General features: G+C 46.1%; 8 protein-coding genes across 8 annotated transcripts; 5 read left to right on the forward strand and 3 right to left on the reverse strand.

The window, feature by feature from the left end:
* Positions 1–299: 299 nt before the first annotated feature.
* Positions 300–2,501, reverse strand: I203_100339 (uncharacterized protein; the record flags this gene model as incomplete). The annotated part of the gene is made up of 5 exons (XM_019149060.2): positions 300–527; positions 580–1,066; positions 1,122–2,219; positions 2,271–2,362; positions 2,421–2,501. The coding sequence occupies 5 exons, from the start codon at positions 2,499–2,501 to the stop codon at positions 300–302; spliced, it is 1,986 nt and encodes a 661-aa protein (XP_019001587.2).
* Positions 2,502–3,119: 618 nt separating this feature from the next.
* Positions 3,120–5,212, forward strand: I203_100340 (uncharacterized protein; the record flags this gene model as incomplete). Its single annotated transcript, XM_019149059.1, has 9 exons — positions 3,120–3,310; positions 3,369–3,384; positions 3,443–3,521; positions 3,577–3,792; positions 3,849–3,995; positions 4,048–4,328; positions 4,387–4,618; positions 4,668–4,898; positions 4,959–5,212. The coding sequence occupies 9 exons, from the start codon at positions 3,120–3,122 to the stop codon at positions 5,210–5,212; spliced, it is 1,647 nt and encodes a 548-aa protein (XP_019001586.1).
* Positions 5,213–5,393: 181 nt separating this feature from the next.
* I203_100341 (uncharacterized protein) lies at positions 5,394–7,374 on the reverse strand (the record flags this gene model as incomplete). The annotated part of the gene is made up of 5 exons (XM_019149058.1): positions 5,394–6,224; positions 6,280–6,688; positions 6,745–6,784; positions 6,838–7,027; positions 7,087–7,374. 5 exons carry the CDS (start codon positions 7,372–7,374, stop codon positions 5,394–5,396), a joined length of 1,758 nt encoding a protein of 585 aa, XP_019001585.1.
* Positions 7,375–9,211: 1,837 nt separating this feature from the next.
* I203_100342 (uncharacterized protein) lies at positions 9,212–9,496 on the forward strand (the record flags this gene model as incomplete). Its single annotated transcript, XM_019149057.1, has 1 exon — positions 9,212–9,496. The coding sequence occupies one exon, from the start codon at positions 9,212–9,214 to the stop codon at positions 9,494–9,496; it is 285 nt and encodes a 94-aa protein (XP_019001584.1).
* A 573-nt stretch (positions 9,497–10,069) lies between these two features.
* I203_100343 (uncharacterized protein) lies at positions 10,070–11,626 on the forward strand (the record flags this gene model as incomplete). The annotated part of the gene is made up of 2 exons (XM_019149056.2): positions 10,070–10,357; positions 10,430–11,626. 2 exons carry the CDS (start codon positions 10,070–10,072, stop codon positions 11,624–11,626), a joined length of 1,485 nt encoding a protein of 494 aa, XP_019001583.2.
* A 377-nt stretch (positions 11,627–12,003) lies between these two features.
* I203_100344 (uncharacterized protein) lies at positions 12,004–13,437 on the forward strand (the record flags this gene model as incomplete). The annotated part of the gene is made up of 2 exons (XM_019149055.1): positions 12,004–12,240; positions 12,325–13,437. 2 exons carry the CDS (start codon positions 12,004–12,006, stop codon positions 13,435–13,437), a joined length of 1,350 nt encoding a protein of 449 aa, XP_019001582.1.
* A 326-nt stretch (positions 13,438–13,763) lies between these two features.
* On the reverse strand, positions 13,764–15,559 carry I203_100345 (uncharacterized protein; the record flags this gene model as incomplete). The annotated part of the gene is made up of 6 exons (XM_019149054.1): positions 13,764–13,990; positions 14,070–14,269; positions 14,347–14,415; positions 14,601–14,757; positions 15,132–15,393; positions 15,494–15,559. 6 exons carry the CDS (start codon positions 15,557–15,559, stop codon positions 13,764–13,766), a joined length of 981 nt encoding a protein of 326 aa, XP_019001581.1.
* Positions 15,560–15,870: 311 nt separating this feature from the next.
* I203_100346 (uncharacterized protein) lies at positions 15,871–16,293 on the forward strand (the record flags this gene model as incomplete). The annotated part of the gene is made up of 1 exon (XM_019149053.1): positions 15,871–16,293. One exon carries the CDS (start codon positions 15,871–15,873, stop codon positions 16,291–16,293), a length of 423 nt encoding a protein of 140 aa, XP_019001580.1.
* Positions 16,294–16,313: the final 20 nt, after the last annotated feature.

The following is a 16,313-nucleotide window of genomic DNA, read 5'->3' on the forward strand; positions in this document are numbered from 1 at the left end:
CTGACGACCTGCAGGAGCTGGTTCTCCGGTCAGCATGGGTCTCAACAAACATGATTCTTGCAGGATGATTTCACACCGTCAATGGTAGCAATTTGCCTTTTCGAATCCTTTCTCGATACAGGTTGCAAATACGCCCTTGGCTGCTTCTTCGAAACGGAATGGAATACGTGAAACAACACGAATGCATCTTTGCAGATATTGAGCAGGACATCATTCTTCAGTGTACCGTAGTCGATTGACAGCTACATGCATACAATCACCGCAAAATAAAAAGGGTTTCATACAAAGCTCTGCACGCATTATGTCGGAGCACATAACAGCTTGACACCACTGGCTATGGACAAGGCCTGAGCCATGGGCTGGACAAACGAAATCCCACTACGATGAGATGCTACGAACGTGTACAAGTTCTGTAGCAATTCTGTCCATTGATCCGTCTTGGCCACATCCATGAGTCTGCTCTGCAACTTCGTCGACGTCTGCAGCAACTCGGTGACGATCGAAGCGATATCGTAAAGCTTTTCGACCTGAGATTTCTAATCAGCCAGCGGCTCGATTTGAAGCACACAGAACACTTACGAAACCGCATCCGTGAGCTTCCAGAGCATTGGAGCTCAATCTTCGGCAAATGAGTACCGTCGTACTAGCTACATCCACCACATACCCTACTCCAAACTCCTCGCCCAATTCGTCTCCGGTCAAACCATGTCCTGCAGCCAGACGCCAAACCCGATTCCGCAACCATTGCCAAGTGATCAACAAGTCCGCTTGTTGTACTTCGCTTAATCCCGTGAAAGCTATCTCGCTCCCAAAAACTTGAGCGGGGGTTCCGTTCAGAGACCTCAGTATCGACTGCACTCGTTCTTTGGTAAGAATTTTACATATAGTTGAATCGCATTTGCCATTCCAGCACGATACGATATCGGAATCGACAAAAGAGAACAGTTTGGCGAGGTGAAGTAGAGTTCGAGACGCTAGATCCTGTGATGGATCCAGAGATTTGAAGGCAGGTGTATGCAATGAGCCGTGGAAAGTGATACTGCCACACCTTTGCAAAGCATATGCGCTTGATTGTCGTATGAGCACCAATGTCTTTGTATCGCGGACAAAACCAAACTTACCGCTCAGTGATGCCTAAGACCCAGTACAGTCTCATTCGTCTTCTTGCTTCGTCTGGCTCTACACTGGTGTACGTCCTGACCTCATCCAGCCTTAATAGCTCACCTATACCTATAGCCTCTTTCAGCCTGAGTCTAGAACCCTCTGCATGGCCCAACTCAAACATCGTTCCGAACAACATGAAACTGGTAGTTGCACCCTCTACACTAGCTTGAGAAGCCCAATCCCATTTCAACCTCAATCGGATAACTTCATCCATCAAAGTCTTACTTTGCTTAGCTCTTGTCGGTCTGTGTGATATCTCCTCAGGTTTGAGAGGGTGTATGAGTGATAATGAGACCATCGACAGTATCAGAGCGACAAAAGTCCGATTCTGGTGAGATTCGATGTCCGATAGTCTGCCCATGATGTAGGAACGAGAGAATATAGGTATCATCGGATAGACCCGCTCGAAGAAGATTTCCAATTGTGGTTTGACTAAAGTCTCCAAGGTGAGAGTCAGTATTGGTGATACATCCTCAGGAGGACAGAATGGCATAGACCACGGAACTGAAGTGGGGCGTAAAGGAGCTGATCCGAGGATGGAAAAGTTGTTGTAAAATTGCTGCGGTACGTCGAGGGTGGTTGATGGTAGGACGGCTTGAGAGAGCATCGAGAGCAAGTCGGAACTGTCAGATAAAGAGGAGCTATCTGCAACCGGGGCGGCGCCAGCTGGCATCGGGTTGCAATTAGAAAGTGAACAGCCTGCGCTGTCAAATGACCCCGAAGACTGAATGTCGATGGGACTTATACTCTTCTGCTGAACATCAGTCGAACCCTGACCAGAAATATTTCCACACCCGGTCATCGTTGACGAAGGACCACATATATCCTCCCATAGCTCATCAATAACAGCTGACGCAGATTGGGTCTCAGCCGGCTGCCAGCTCGACGAAGTCCAAGGAACCGAATTGTCCGACTGCAACGTTGTACCGAAGGCTGTCCATGTATCGCTCATCCAGGTCTGCAGTGAGTCTTCTCTAGATGATCTGACGGGTGAGGAGGAGCGAGAGACCCTCAAGGGAGTGTTCTTCCCTGGAAGTCTCTGTCGTCGACCGGCTCTGCACTTTCCAATCAGCCATTGGCAAGACAATACATCTCGTCTAACTCACCTTGGTACTGGTCCTTTGGGCATGACAGGATTCAAGAAGGAGCATGGAAGCTTAGATTTCTTGCAGGTTTGACAAGGCTCCAAGCCATTGCACTGCACATTGGCCTCTGGTGAGCTTCAAACTTCATCTCTCTCAGAAAGCCGGACTCACTTTGACCTTGCGGGTATGGCATTGATCACATGCGCGCTTGATTGGTCTGGGGGTATCGGGCGCCTGTCGGTTGGACTCCATCTGCTTGTGATGTTGGAACAGAAGATTGGACGAGTTACGATCCAGAATGCGAAGCACCGAAAGCTTGAATCACAACTCGATAAAATGAGGGCCGTTGTACATGGAATCAGAGCATTTTTTGGTTTGTTTTCGATGCAAAAGTTAATCTACACGGTGATCCCGGTTGACTAATGCCGTATCGGTCCTTCTCTGCAGAGTAACGTTGCTGACTTTCTCCAGAGCATGTGACTTACGTAGGAAATGCTGAGGAGCACCGGGATGACGTGGTAACGCGGATGATGTTATACCCCACGGGAACAGAGCACAGATCTAATCTTGGTACATCATTATTGCATTCACCGGTTAAGTGCAGTTACCATTCTTATACCCTGAGACGAGAAGCACCGAACCATGAGTTCACTTCTGTAAACATTGATCGGATCAAGAAGCCATTGCCCTTGTGCTTGCGCTTTGCTGGGTCTGCTGTCCTCAGGTTCGGCCTCATTCAGAAGCGTTGACCGAGAACCGTACGGACTGGCTAGTAGAGCTCAGAGGCATAGACTTGATATAAAAGCATGATGTCAACATCCCCATGGGACCTCGAAAGTTTCTCCAACACAAGTCGCTACATCGTCCATCATGGGATCCGAAAAAGTCGTCACCACTCATGCTGCCCTCAGCAACATCGATAACGAGACTCTTGAGCTGATTCAACAAGCTCAGGAGGCCGATGCTGCTGATCAACAACTTACTATCAAACAAGCACTGTCCCGATACAAGAAGGCGGTGTTCTGGTCGATGTTTTTGTCATTATCTCTGGTGATGGAAGGGTAGGTGACCATCTGCGCATCGCACGATATACAGCTGATTCTATTGCTTCACTTTCAGCTATGATTTGGTCATTGTGGGTATTGAGCTTTGGGGGGTTCTGAGTTTGTATCTTGACTTCTCATTGTCCCAAGATTACCTCTTTCTATGGACAAACTCAATTCAAAGAGCGATTCGGTGACATTCAGCCAGACGGTTCAAAGATCATAACGGGTTAGTGAAATATTGCTTCATCAACAGCTCTTCAAGCTGACCCTAGGTCATCCAGCCTCTTGGCAGTCCATATTGAGTAATGTTGCACTTCTCGGTCAACTCACTGGTCTAGTCGTCAACATGTGGGTTCAAGATCGATTTGGTGCCCGACATACCATGATGTTCTTCATGGCTTGGATGGCCGCAGCCATCTTCATTCCGGTGTTTGCTTCTAGTCTACCCGTCTTAGCTGCGGGAGAATTGATTTGTGGTATCAGTTGGGGTGTATTTCGTAAGTCCAGTACTTATGGTTAGTCCCTCGAAGCTGACCCTGGGAACTGTGATTAGAAACGTTGTCCACATCGTACGCGAGCGAAGTTGTACCGACTGTGTTGAGACCATACGTGACTGCTTTCATCTGCATGTGTTGGGGCGGAGGAATATTGCTTTCTTCTGGTGTTGTGAGGGCTGTAGTAAATGTCCCAGGGGACTGGGGTGAGTCTTTATGATGGATCGGAAGAAGAGCACTCGGTTAACGCTCTCAAAGGATGGAGACTGCCATTCCTGCTTCAATGGGTCTGGCCTTTGCCCTTGTTCATTGGAGCATATCTTGCTCCTGAATCCCCTTGGAATGCAGTCCGACGAGATAAACCGGATGTCGCTCGAACAGCACTCAGGCGTCTTCGAGATCCTGCCTCAACAACCGATCGCGAGGTTGAAGCCACTCTTGCATATATAACCCATATAACGAATCTCGAAAAAGCTGAGATTATGGGGAGCAGTATCCTGGAGTGCTTCAGAGGTATCAATCTCAGACGAACCGAGATTGTGAGTCTTTTTGATTAGATGCGGTTGGCTAAAGACTGATGGTATGTCCTGCCGGTAGAATTGTGTTGTATGGGCTGCTCAAATCCTATGTGGAAACGCCATTCTTGGATACTCTGTCACGTTTCTACAAAGGGCAGGGTTTGACGAAATCCAGTCTTTCAACTTGAACATCTCGCTGTCCGCATGTTACATCGTCGGTGGTATTCTTTCCTGGTTCCTTATGACAAGGTTAGGACGAGCGACTCTGTACATGGGCGGTCTCGCTTTCATGTTTGTGTGTCTCGTCACCCGTAAGTGTGTCAGCTGGGAAAATTCGATCACTGCTGACACCGTCTTTAGTCGGGGCACTCGGTTTCCGAGATGACAAAGCGTCGAATCTAGCAATTGGCATTCTTCTGGTGGCATCGACACTCTGTAACATGACGACTGTTGGGCCAGTCTGTTACCCCATTGTAGCTGAGACGCCCTCCGGTAGACTACGATACAAAACGATCACAATTGGAAGATTCGTATACAACCTTACTGGTATCTTCAATAATTCAGTCACGCCAAGAATGATACAGGCGACAGGTGGGTGTCTTTTGGCTCTCATCATGGAGCAGGTTGCTTAACCCTTTGTCGTGATCATAGCATGGAACTGGGGAGCCAGATGTGGTTTATTCTACGCTGGAACCAATCTACTTTGTTTGATTTGGTGCTGGTTCCGTCTGCCTGAGACTAAAGATCGATCATTTGGCGAGATCGACCTCCTGTTCGAGAATCGTGTTCCTGCTAGAAAGTTCAAATACACCAAGGCGGATCAATTCGCTCATACAGCCGAAGAACTCGATGGCGTCCACTTGGACGATACAAAGGTAGATATCCAACATCAAGAGCGGGTATAGAATGAAGGACTCTGCTCCAGGAAGACGTGGAGGTCTGGGGTCTGAAAGGGAAGCCATTCAGAATCAATCTATTCATATTTCATTGTTATTTCCACAGTCTGTTTGTTTACATCCTTTATGTCTTATCCTCGAAAGCCAATGCAACATTGTATTTGAAAGGCTCGGATGGCATTTCTACCATCTACAGCCTCCTGTACCACACTTCGGCATTCTCTTTCACCTTGCCTTCATCGACCACTGACCCAGGTACAGTACTGCCTTTCCCCCAGTAATCCCCAAACATACCCAACCCGTCTTCGGTGAAAATGGCGGTACCGGTCCCCTCAGTCTTACCCAGCTTTCCTGCCTTCTGATCATGTTCGTCCCATTTGTCTGCAGTGTATACCAAAGTCCAGTTGAATAGTTGTCCGTCAAAGTGCGTGAACACCATATGCGATATCCATAACGAGTTCAGCTGAGCGAGGTAGATGGGGCCAGTCACATTCAGCGGGGTGCGAACGATGATATCTGCAAGTGAAGGTTCGAGAGATTGGACTTGTACAATATTCAGGTTGCCGTATCCTGCATCGTAGTAGTTCCCTTCGATCGTCGTGTTGAATAATTGAGGATTTAAAGGTACGTCGGTATAGGATGGAAGACTTGCGACAGACTGATTTGCGACATACGTCTCCCAGTCTATTGGGTCGTTCACTTGAAGGATGTCGTCCAGGATGAGATTTGCGATAGCTTCATGTAGGAATAAACCGAAAATATCATCGTTGATAGCGATCATGAAGCCCATGCCCAAGTCGGGTAGTCTGACCATACGTGACATTTGACCTGGTACACTACCTGTATGACCGTGGACTCGATGACCTCGATATTCGTACATCCATTGGCCGAGACCATAGACTTTGATGCCTTCTTGTGGATATGTGGGGAGTCCATCCATGACTGAATATCCGGTGGTCACTGCTTGAATAAGCGAGGGGGGTAGGACTGATGGTTGAAGAAGTTCTTTCACCCACTTGGCCTATGATGACATCTCAGACATGGTCCATCACCTGTTTTTCCTTCGGTCGACCCACCATATCATTCGCCGACATGATCACACCGCCTGGAGCAGCTTGCCACAGACCATCGCCATCAATCCACCAGTCAATGCTCCCTGCCTCGCCCAAACATCCCCTATCGACCGATTCCGATCCTTGTTCGATACTCGCTTTGCAAGCTGTGTAATTGACTGCCTGTCTTGAGAACCCATCACTTCGATGACCAGACTCCCGGGCTTGAGTAGCATTATACGTTGCACTCGTCAGGCCTACAGGGTCGAAGATATGTAACTTGACATATTCTGGCAAGGTCAAGCCTGATAGTCTTTCTATAATTAGCCCAATAGTTACATAGTGATTATTGTTGTACTGCCAGTGTTGGCGAAGCTCTGTTGATGGTCTGAGATTTCGCATGTTTGATACGACCTCTACTGGCGGGACAACGCTATGAAACAAGATCATGAGCACAACGATTCATCATGTGAGAAGTAGTGTACTCACCCATACCATATATCATGTCTCGGCAGACCAGACCTCATAGCTAATGAGTTGACTTAGCAGTTTCCAGGGATGATAAGAATCGGATCTACTCACAGGCCAAATCGACGAGATCGACATGATCAGACGCATAATCATCCATCAGCTTCCATTCCGGTAAAACATCCTTAATTTTTGTTGACCATCGTAATTTATCGCCATCAGGTAAGAGAGTGTCGTTGTTCATCAGAAGGCCAACCGAAAGCGCATGAAATAGTTTTGAATTGGAAGCTATAGCGAAGAGAGTCTATTCATACTACATTCAGTTTCGTCATCTAAGAGCTGAGGAATGCGGACAGCACCCACATCACCTTTCACCTTTTTCCCGTACCTATCTGCTTCACCGAAAGTGATAGCTTCCAGAGCCCAGTTGTCCCTTGTCGCAGAATGGTCAGAAGTGTTAGATGAGGCTGCTAATCCAATTGAGATCCCCTTGACTTCCCATTTTGTCCTAAGATGTTCGATCTTGTCGATCAGCTCCGACGACAGGATCGTGCACTGAGATTTCGAAAAAGCTTGAAAAGGGTGCTGTGGGATTGTCCATCCTAGCACACAGGTAAGATGGATAAGCAGGGTGAGGATAGGAACGAGCATATTTGTATGTAGGTATGTGAACCGGGATGCTAGGGCAGAGAGTCAATACAGACAGTGGGCCCGTACAGGAGAGAAGTGCCTCCCTGTATATCCATCAGTCTGTGCGAGTCGAAAATGCTAAACGAGAATCAAATTCGCGAATGCTTAGAAAGGGACAAGAGGAAAGGAGATAAGATGGGATGTCGAAGGTATGACAGCATCTTCGGACATGACCGATCCGAAACGCATGCTGTTTGCTTAGACTAGCCGAGACGATACTCAATCATACTGTACATGCGAGTCGGAACTCGTATGAAACAGCAAGTTAAGCTATGGACTGAGGACGTATGATTCAGAACACTGAGGATCTGCACGTGTGCAATGACGAAGAATAGCTAAAATCTCTCTGATAAAGTTCTCCTTTCCCACCCCACCGATCTCGCTTGAATCTCGACAATAAGTCCAATCTCCTTGTAGAGTACGCTTTCTGCCATTTCGCTTATCTCAGCTGAACTAATGATCCCCACCACATGCAAAGTGTATCCACATCCTGATCCGTTTTTGTCGACGAAAGGGGCTATGTCAGCTGCGATATTGGAGGTCGATGATTCAGGACGTCAAAACCAATTCCCCTTGATCTGTTGACAGTCCAAACATATCACTTTCTAGCGTCAAATTGATTACGCTGTTGCCAAGTTGTCTTTCTTTATAGTGAGAAAGTTGTTGATCGTTACATGGCTACGATGGGCATGACTCAGTCATGCATGATTCCTAGGAACTTAGTCTATACAGTCAACGAGAACGGAAATATAATAGAGTGACTACATTATGAATGATACCGACCTACGTTTCAATATTCAGTCGCACGAAGTGATTTGATTCCTTCCGTTTGACGTCAAACATCTCCATCCGGGTTTTAGATCTTTATATCTAGTCAGCTCCTAGATCTCTCTTCTCAGTAGACGAGTCAGCAACGAGCTCGTAGAGCTGTGTTGGAGAGTTCCTAAAACCCCCAAGCCATATTCACATTCCCTCCCACCTATCCTCAGCATCGCTTCAGCGATCTGATGTATTGTAGGTATGTAGTCGTAAGATTCCGCCGATTGCCTTTGCTTGCTTATAGCTCCTAAGTCGAAGACGATTACAAATTTCTCTAAGCCCCGTGTTAGACCAACTTGGTTGACATGAAATCCGTCATCATGGAGCAAAGCATCACTTGATATGTTGAGAAGAAGATCTTTCAAGAGTGATATGAGTATCAAAAGAGTCTTTCGTCGATACCATGATGATGTTGTACAAAGATTTATTGTATGAGGACTGTGAACATGTGGAGAAGGCTTGCCATGAGCCTGTAGGTGGATAATAAATCTTACTATGCCATTAGTGATACTGCTATCCCAAGAGATCTACAACGCTGATGTTACCTATTCCTTGATAGTACCGACTTTGACAGTATACACATGCTATACGACACGTTGATCTATTAAATACTGAAGGAGGAGCGACAGGACACAACATACGCTTTTTCAATCGGCTTCCGCGATTACGATACGTCTGCGACGGATTGGACAGACTCGTTCTTCACGATGACACTACCAGCCACGATGATTGTGCTGGATTTCAAACGACCAAAGCAGCCCTGTACAAGACGTTCAGCTGCGGGCCACATAGCACGGGTGAAGACCTGCTTCGACATCCAATCAAATCCCTTCCTACATCCTGGTCCATCTCCCGTCATGTCACATACATCGCAGTTCACGGCAATCAAGCTAAGAATTTGAGGAAAGCAATCGAAGCTTTCTTTGAGAATCGGATTTGTGGTCGAGGATTATTCGCTTGTCCTGTGGATAAGATCAATATGAACTTCAGCATCGACAGTCAATATTTTTGGGACAAGATTCGAAAATTGAAAGAAGTCCAGAGTTCTGCCACTGCTAAAGAGTTGATGATTACCCTAAACGAATCGAAATCTGGATCTAGTCTGATGACATTGATAGAAGAGATGTTCACATTAGTAGAAGAGGTCACTATGACAACGCAACCCTTGACGGATACGACCATACATGGCTTCTTCTCTAGTCCTATCCAATGTCCCGAAACAACCAAACTCAGACGATTGTTAGTACAACTCCGAGCTGAATAACGGGACATTCCAACCAATTCACCCGACACGAAGTTAGATAATTTTGCCAGTATCACAAATGGTGGTTTACATTGTTTCTGCATAATCTTCAATGCTGGAGGGTCTCCTTGCCATATACACTCTCTTTCGAAATCAATCAAAACTCTACCAGCTTTCTCGCAGATTGCAGCGGGGATGCCGAAAGTGGGCAGTACCGGTCGTGAATATGCCTTGAAGTTTACAGGAACGCTTGATGGGGAAAGCAAAGAACAGAAAATAGGTGAGATGCTGACAATGTTGCTGAGAAGGGAGATGGTGGAGATCTGGAAAAAGCAGCCTCAACTTGTCCGTTGGAGAAGGCTGACACGGGAGGAGAGGGTGTGGAGATATACGTACATGGGCGATTCTAGATTATATAGGATGTGTGTGGAGCCTATAGTCACGTGATACCTGTAGATAACCTCCACTTTGGATGTCCATCTGTTACAACCTTACTTCCACTCTCCCCGCTTCATTTTACTCCTGCATCTTCCTTCTTCCAAGCTCACTCTCAGCTTGATTGTTCTTGACCGAGATCTTCTTCACCCCAGCAATATGCTCTCAATCGATAGCAGATCAAGGAGACTTGGCTACTCAAGCAAGTTGCCCGCCCTAATGTTACCATCCACTACCGCAAAGAACAGCCCGATAAACCAAGACCTCGCCGCTCTCATATGGTCTCAGCCGCATCTGCGATCGATAGTCTACTCCTACAGCTCCAAGGGTACACTCGCTAAAATCGCTACTCTTTGCCGATCACTTTTTGCTGAAGCAGTAAATGTACTGTACAAGGATATACATTTGGCCACTTACAAACGCATGCTGAAGTCGGTCGTATCGATTGTGAGTCCGATAGATATTACATCATCCTCCCCTCGGTGCTGTAGAGCCTATACTGATACTGTCTCTGAATAGACGAGATTACGTCAACTAAGTCATTATGCATCCGCAGTACATAAAATACGAATCGATGGATCCATCACAAATGAATATCAAGAACTGTTCAACCGTTTCCCCAATCTGCGGATGATCGTTTCGTACGACGATACACTCCGACTTATCCAACACCCATCAGATTCTCTCTCGCCATACACAATATCCTTCCGTCGAGCCCCTCGATGGCACGTCTCCTGCTCTCTTCTCGACAAGAAACTATCTCTTGCTCAGTTTACCGAAGAGGAATGTCCTGTGCCGAAAGAATGGAAAACTTCCCATCGACTGGCTTCGCTTGATATTTCATATAATCGTCATGATTACAACACTAGCCAAGCCTATTTAGAGCGCATCTCGATCACATGGAAGAAAAATCAAGGAATATTTACGATACTTTGTGATAGATTGACTTTGTCTTTCACTACCCCGGGTGATTGGCTGAATGATATATTCATAGCTATGCGAAGAGGTGATGTAAGACACAGAATCTTCCAGGAGATGAATATCCATAGGATTACGAATTGTCGAAACATTGACTTCACCAATGGCACGGATGATAAAGCCACCTTGGCCACGATCATTGAGAACGCCAGTTTCTCAGTGAAAAAATTGATCATTGGATCATCCTATTTGTATTCAAGATCGCAAACACCGCCTGAAGATCTCGGGATGAACCTTGTCAATTTCCTCAAGACTTTCTTCCAGCCGGACCTCAGATTCACTTCCGCTTTTCGAGAATTGGTTCACCTAAAGCATCTCACTCTAAGACTGGGTTGTTATCCCTCGAGTATCCGCGACCTATCTGATCTAGACATGAAAATTGAGGCTTGGGAAAACCCCTTCAGCTTCCAAAAGCTCAGATCTCTTCGTATCGATCTATCTCTCTGGCATGATAACACCCTCGATCAGCCCATGCTCACCGATCAACAATCTATCGTCATTATGGCTAGTGCAATGCTAAAGATTGGGGGATTCGGCTGCAAGTACGAGCTATCTTGGGATTCGGCTTACTTTGACTTTGGAACCCCGACGGAAGGTTTGGCACAGCTCCAGTCATTCTGCAGAGAAGTCGGAAATGAAATCAAAAGGATGATCAGCGATAGAAAGTTGGAATTGGACAAACAACAACCGGAAGCCTCGGTTGGCTGGAAACTTGTTCCGCCAGAGGAAAGCATTTAGCGCTGAGGTTATGAAAGGTCGAGCACGAAATAGTGTGTCCTCGGAAGGTCATCCTTCTTCAATAACATTCGTTGCTGCTCTAGATTATATTACATACCATCGCCGGGTCTCTTGTATTTCCGCCCCATTCGTCGTCATGCATGATATTATTTCGGACTTGATATACAGTAGCAGGTCCAGCAACTTGATAGCTCGAACGGAATCAAAAAAAAAATTGTTTGAGACTGACCTTATTGTTAGCAAATCAGTCGCGAGCTGTAAACAAACTGGCATCTTTCTTGCATCACTCCAGCTCTAGCTATATAAACATTCTCTCGTGTACGGGAACCCAGTGAGATCCGTCACATTGTGTCCAAGTAGTGCAATATTGAATCAAGATGACTCGATATATCGCATCACCGTTCCCATCACCTCTGTATATCGGATCCTCCGCTGCCGCTCGCGTCTGGTCCATTAAACACATTAGAGTCAGCATCCTCGAGAACCTCTCCATTTCCGACTTGGCCAGTAATCTGAGATTATCGAGGGGTATCTTTCATGATGTTGCTAGAGTCTTGTATAGATCGACGGACTATGTGAATTATGAAAAAGTCCAGAAAGCTTGTACGAACGTTGTGAGTACTTTATCCGCTGTCATACTGCCATGTCCACCGCAGATGTAAATATATCACGCTAATTTAATCCATTCATCAAATCAGAGCCGATTGCGATACTATACCAATTTGATCCGTCATATCAACCTTGGAGATAACCTTGAAGTCTACCTGAATCAGAGCCTATTCAATGCGTTCCCATCACTTCGATCGGCCGATAGGGACGATGAACATTTGATACTTCAAGATCAATCACCAAGTTCGTCACCCGACGATCCACTAAGTTTCACCCGGACCAAGATGATCCTTTGGGAGAGGTATCATGATTCATTGGATATAGCGTGCGGATATTATTTCAGAGATTTGGTTGGCCATAAGATCCCCATGGACGAATGGGAGGTGGATCGTAGAATAAGCTATACTTTCATATATGAAGACGAAGAGTATACATCCCTCTCCGCCAATGGCGATTCCACTTTTGTTCTAAATAGTTTTTACAAATGTTGGAACGAAGGTACGGGTCTATTCGAATCTATCATTGATGAGCTGGACCTATCCTGTGTGTTGACCTCCAGGAGACTTTTAAGAGAAATGACGGATATCTACCAAAAGCAAAAAGATGGAAAAGACATTTCTATGCCAAGGAAATTACGTTTGGCAATATTCGAAGAAGACGACAATTTGACTTGTTTGACAGAGGTCTTTTCGGGTATACTAGAAGAGCTAGAAATGTACTACTATTTCACAGGTCCCGTTGACGGTCAACCACCTTTGACCACTACGACTATACATTCTTTCTTCTCGAAATCGTTAAATTGGTCAATTGGAAACAAGCTGAAGAGCTTGACAGTTTTGCTCAAGGTGGAGGAATTATCTCCAGATACTAGAGGATCGCTAGACGATTTGAACCTGGATCATAGTGATAAACGACATCTACTAAATCTCGAAAAATTCTCTATCACTCTGGATTTCCATCAGCTACCTACATCTCAGAAATCTCTCGAAGGTGTTTTGGACCGTATTCCAGATATGTCTCAGATCGCAAAGGGAATGGTAGCTATGGGAGGTACGGGGTGCGTGTATACCTTAGATGCTACTGGCTCAGAAAACGATAAGGAGGTCGGAAAGGGTTTGACTAAAGCGCTTAAGGTTGAGATTATGAGGTTATGGGTAGATAGTCCTGCAGAAATAGGCTGGGAACATGTAAAAACGAAATAAATCAATAGTTGTCCAATCGTTTGTACGAGTCTATGTGTTGTCCTATTCCACAACCCCACATATGTATATGTCATCCTATGATTTGATTAAAAAGCTGTTCGGTTGCCATGATGTTCTGCATCTTTGATGAAAAATGTATGCCAAGTCAGCTGATACCGTAGTGTACTGACCATATGCGAACACAATGATTGTCCGAGAAAATGAAGTTTTTTTGCATGCAAGACAACGGCTCTGACACCCTATGACTAGATCCAGAATCGAATCCCTTCAAATATCCTAATCCTGATCCCAATCTCGATCCAATCCTACCACCACTTATGAACTGATTAAAGAGGACCGTGTCTAGCTGGCTTAGGAGGATCGTATACGATTTTCCTGTTTTTAAGGTACGTCCACTTGAATCTCTTGACGTAGACTGAGATGGCCGTTAAGGTGGAGAGGATAATCAAAGCTTGTAAACCCATTTTCTTCCTTTGGTCATGTTCTGGTTCAGCAGCCCAGTTGAGGAATACAGTCACGTCTTTAGCCATTTGCGAGGTTGTAGCGGGGGTTCCTGTGAACACAAGGACAAGAACAAAAACAAAATGTCAGCGAAAGGCTACGTATATCGTTTAAATTGAATATGAACTAACCATCCTCGTATTCAACCAAACCATCGAACAACACCCTAGCCATGGCAATACCACCACCTGGGAAGTAAGGGTTGTAGTTCATACCCTCAGCAAGCTTGACACCAGCGGGAGGATCACAGTAACCGGTAAGAAGGGAGTAAATGTAATCGGCACCACCGTGTCTGGCTTTGACGATGAGGGAAAGATCAGGGGGGAGACCACTACAATCAAGAAGCATGAGAATGGTCAGCAAAGTTGTTCAGTCAGTGCACGATATCTGTCGGACGACATAACTCACCCTCCGTTACCAGCTCGGGCGGCTTCTTCGTTAGGGTAAGGGGCTGGCATGTAATCGGCAAGTTTACCTCTGCGAGTGATACAGACATGAGTCAGTTGTTATTCAAGTATAGCAAACATTGTCTTTGTAAATTTCGAATGATCAGAAGCGTGATGAATCATAAGATCGCTCAAACGGATCGTCTTGAACCATCTCTTCCTTTTGCAGAGCGTGGTCCAACCTGCTTGGTTTACCCAAAAAAAGCAAAAACTCACGGTCGTTGGAACATCTCTCCTTCATCATTAGGACCATCGGTGTACTCAACCTCCTCAGCCATGGCCTTGGCTTCATCTACAGTGTGCGATACACCGACCAAGTTTCTCCAAGCGATTCGATCAAGCGAGTGACAAGCGGAACAGACTTCTCTGTACACTGTGAGTGGAATCAAGGCAGTTAGCGGGTCGCCCCATGGTCAGGAGCTGCTTGAGTGGACGTGAAGAAGATGGTTTGTAAGATTTGAGATCGAAACATCTTTTCTCTCGAGAACGAAAGCCAAATATCTCCTTTATTCTTTTTTCTTGGAGCATGATCTATTCTCTCCCTTTGATCTGCCTCTATCCAGACCTCTCAACTTCCGATCGTCCTCGATCGCCCACAAAGTAGGATAGTACACCGTCTTCAAATAGATTGTTTATATCCCCTGATCATATCCTCCCGTCCGATCTCATCGTATGCAATACCAACGAATTCCTTCGTTTCCGCTTTCCTATCTCACACCATTGTAAGATCCAGACTGAACGACTCACCTTGGTAACCTCTTCTAATCGACGCATGGTTGAAAGTTTCGAATGGACCGTAATGTTCGAACGGCAATGTGGTAGGATGCATACCATTCTCCGCTGCTGAGTTCGCTGATGCTTCAGGTAACAATGATCCGAATCCAGCACCGTACAAGTGGTTGTACCATGCTAATGAACCTGCTGCTAACAAGGTTGAGGATGCGACGGCTGTCTTGGAGGCGAAGAAGGGTGTGGATGGGTTGGGGGATGATGATGAGGAGAATCGGGCCTGTATCTGAAGTTAGCTATGTTGATCTTGAATACCGTATACCATACGCAAAGGAAAGGAATTGCTTGAAAGAGTGTGAGTATGTGGTATGTGTACTGACCTTGGCGAGAGGCTGTACCCTTGCTCCTGCTCTGCTTACGAGCCTAGGGAACGCTGAGGAGATCATGGTGGGTGATGTGGGTATGAGAAGGTGAGGGAGAGGAGAGCGAGGATGTTTATAGAAGTGATATATCCTCCTTAGCCACTGAGATTGCTTCAGTATTGAAGGTGCAAAATACCCAACATGTCCCAACTGCCAATCATCAATGCGGAATTATCCACAACCCATCCCCTGTCACTCGGAATATCCCGGAACTACACCAGTGTGGCACTCTCACCCGGGTACTACTAACCAACATGGCAGTCTGCTCGTAATGTTATACATGCACATACCTTATACCTCACTGCCTGACATCTCCTATACACAGATATAACACCATGCGATTACTCCCAGTCCACTACACAGTGATAACATTGCTACCCATCCTGCTCTACTCCACCTTCGTATCCGCACAGACCTCGTTACACGACCTCTCAGCAATCAAAGACTTCCTGAACTGTCTTGGCTCATCCAAGGAGCAGTACAAGTTGAACCTCGACGAAGGGGAGATACTTGTCCTGCCCGCTGCCGGACGACATCTCAATGCTACTCAGCAGGACAACACCCTCGTGAATTGCATTGCAGATTCTAATTCTCACATCAATGTGGTGATGTACGGTAGTGCGTACGAGGACGATACCGTCCCGAGTAGTTCCGCAGCCGATCAATTAGTTGAGCGGTTAGACAGATATGGGATATCGACCATACCCCGCAGAAGACCCAGGGGAGGCTTTGCGTTGAATGGACATAAGGAATTGTAGTTTATCCATCAATGTAATGC

The sequence above is a fragment of the Kwoniella mangroviensis genome (assembly GCF_000507465.2).
Source record: "Kwoniella mangroviensis CBS 8507 chromosome 1 map unlocalized Ctg01, whole genome shotgun sequence".
In the NCBI taxonomy this organism is placed as follows: domain Eukaryota; kingdom Fungi; phylum Basidiomycota; class Tremellomycetes; order Tremellales; family Cryptococcaceae; genus Kwoniella; species Kwoniella mangrovensis.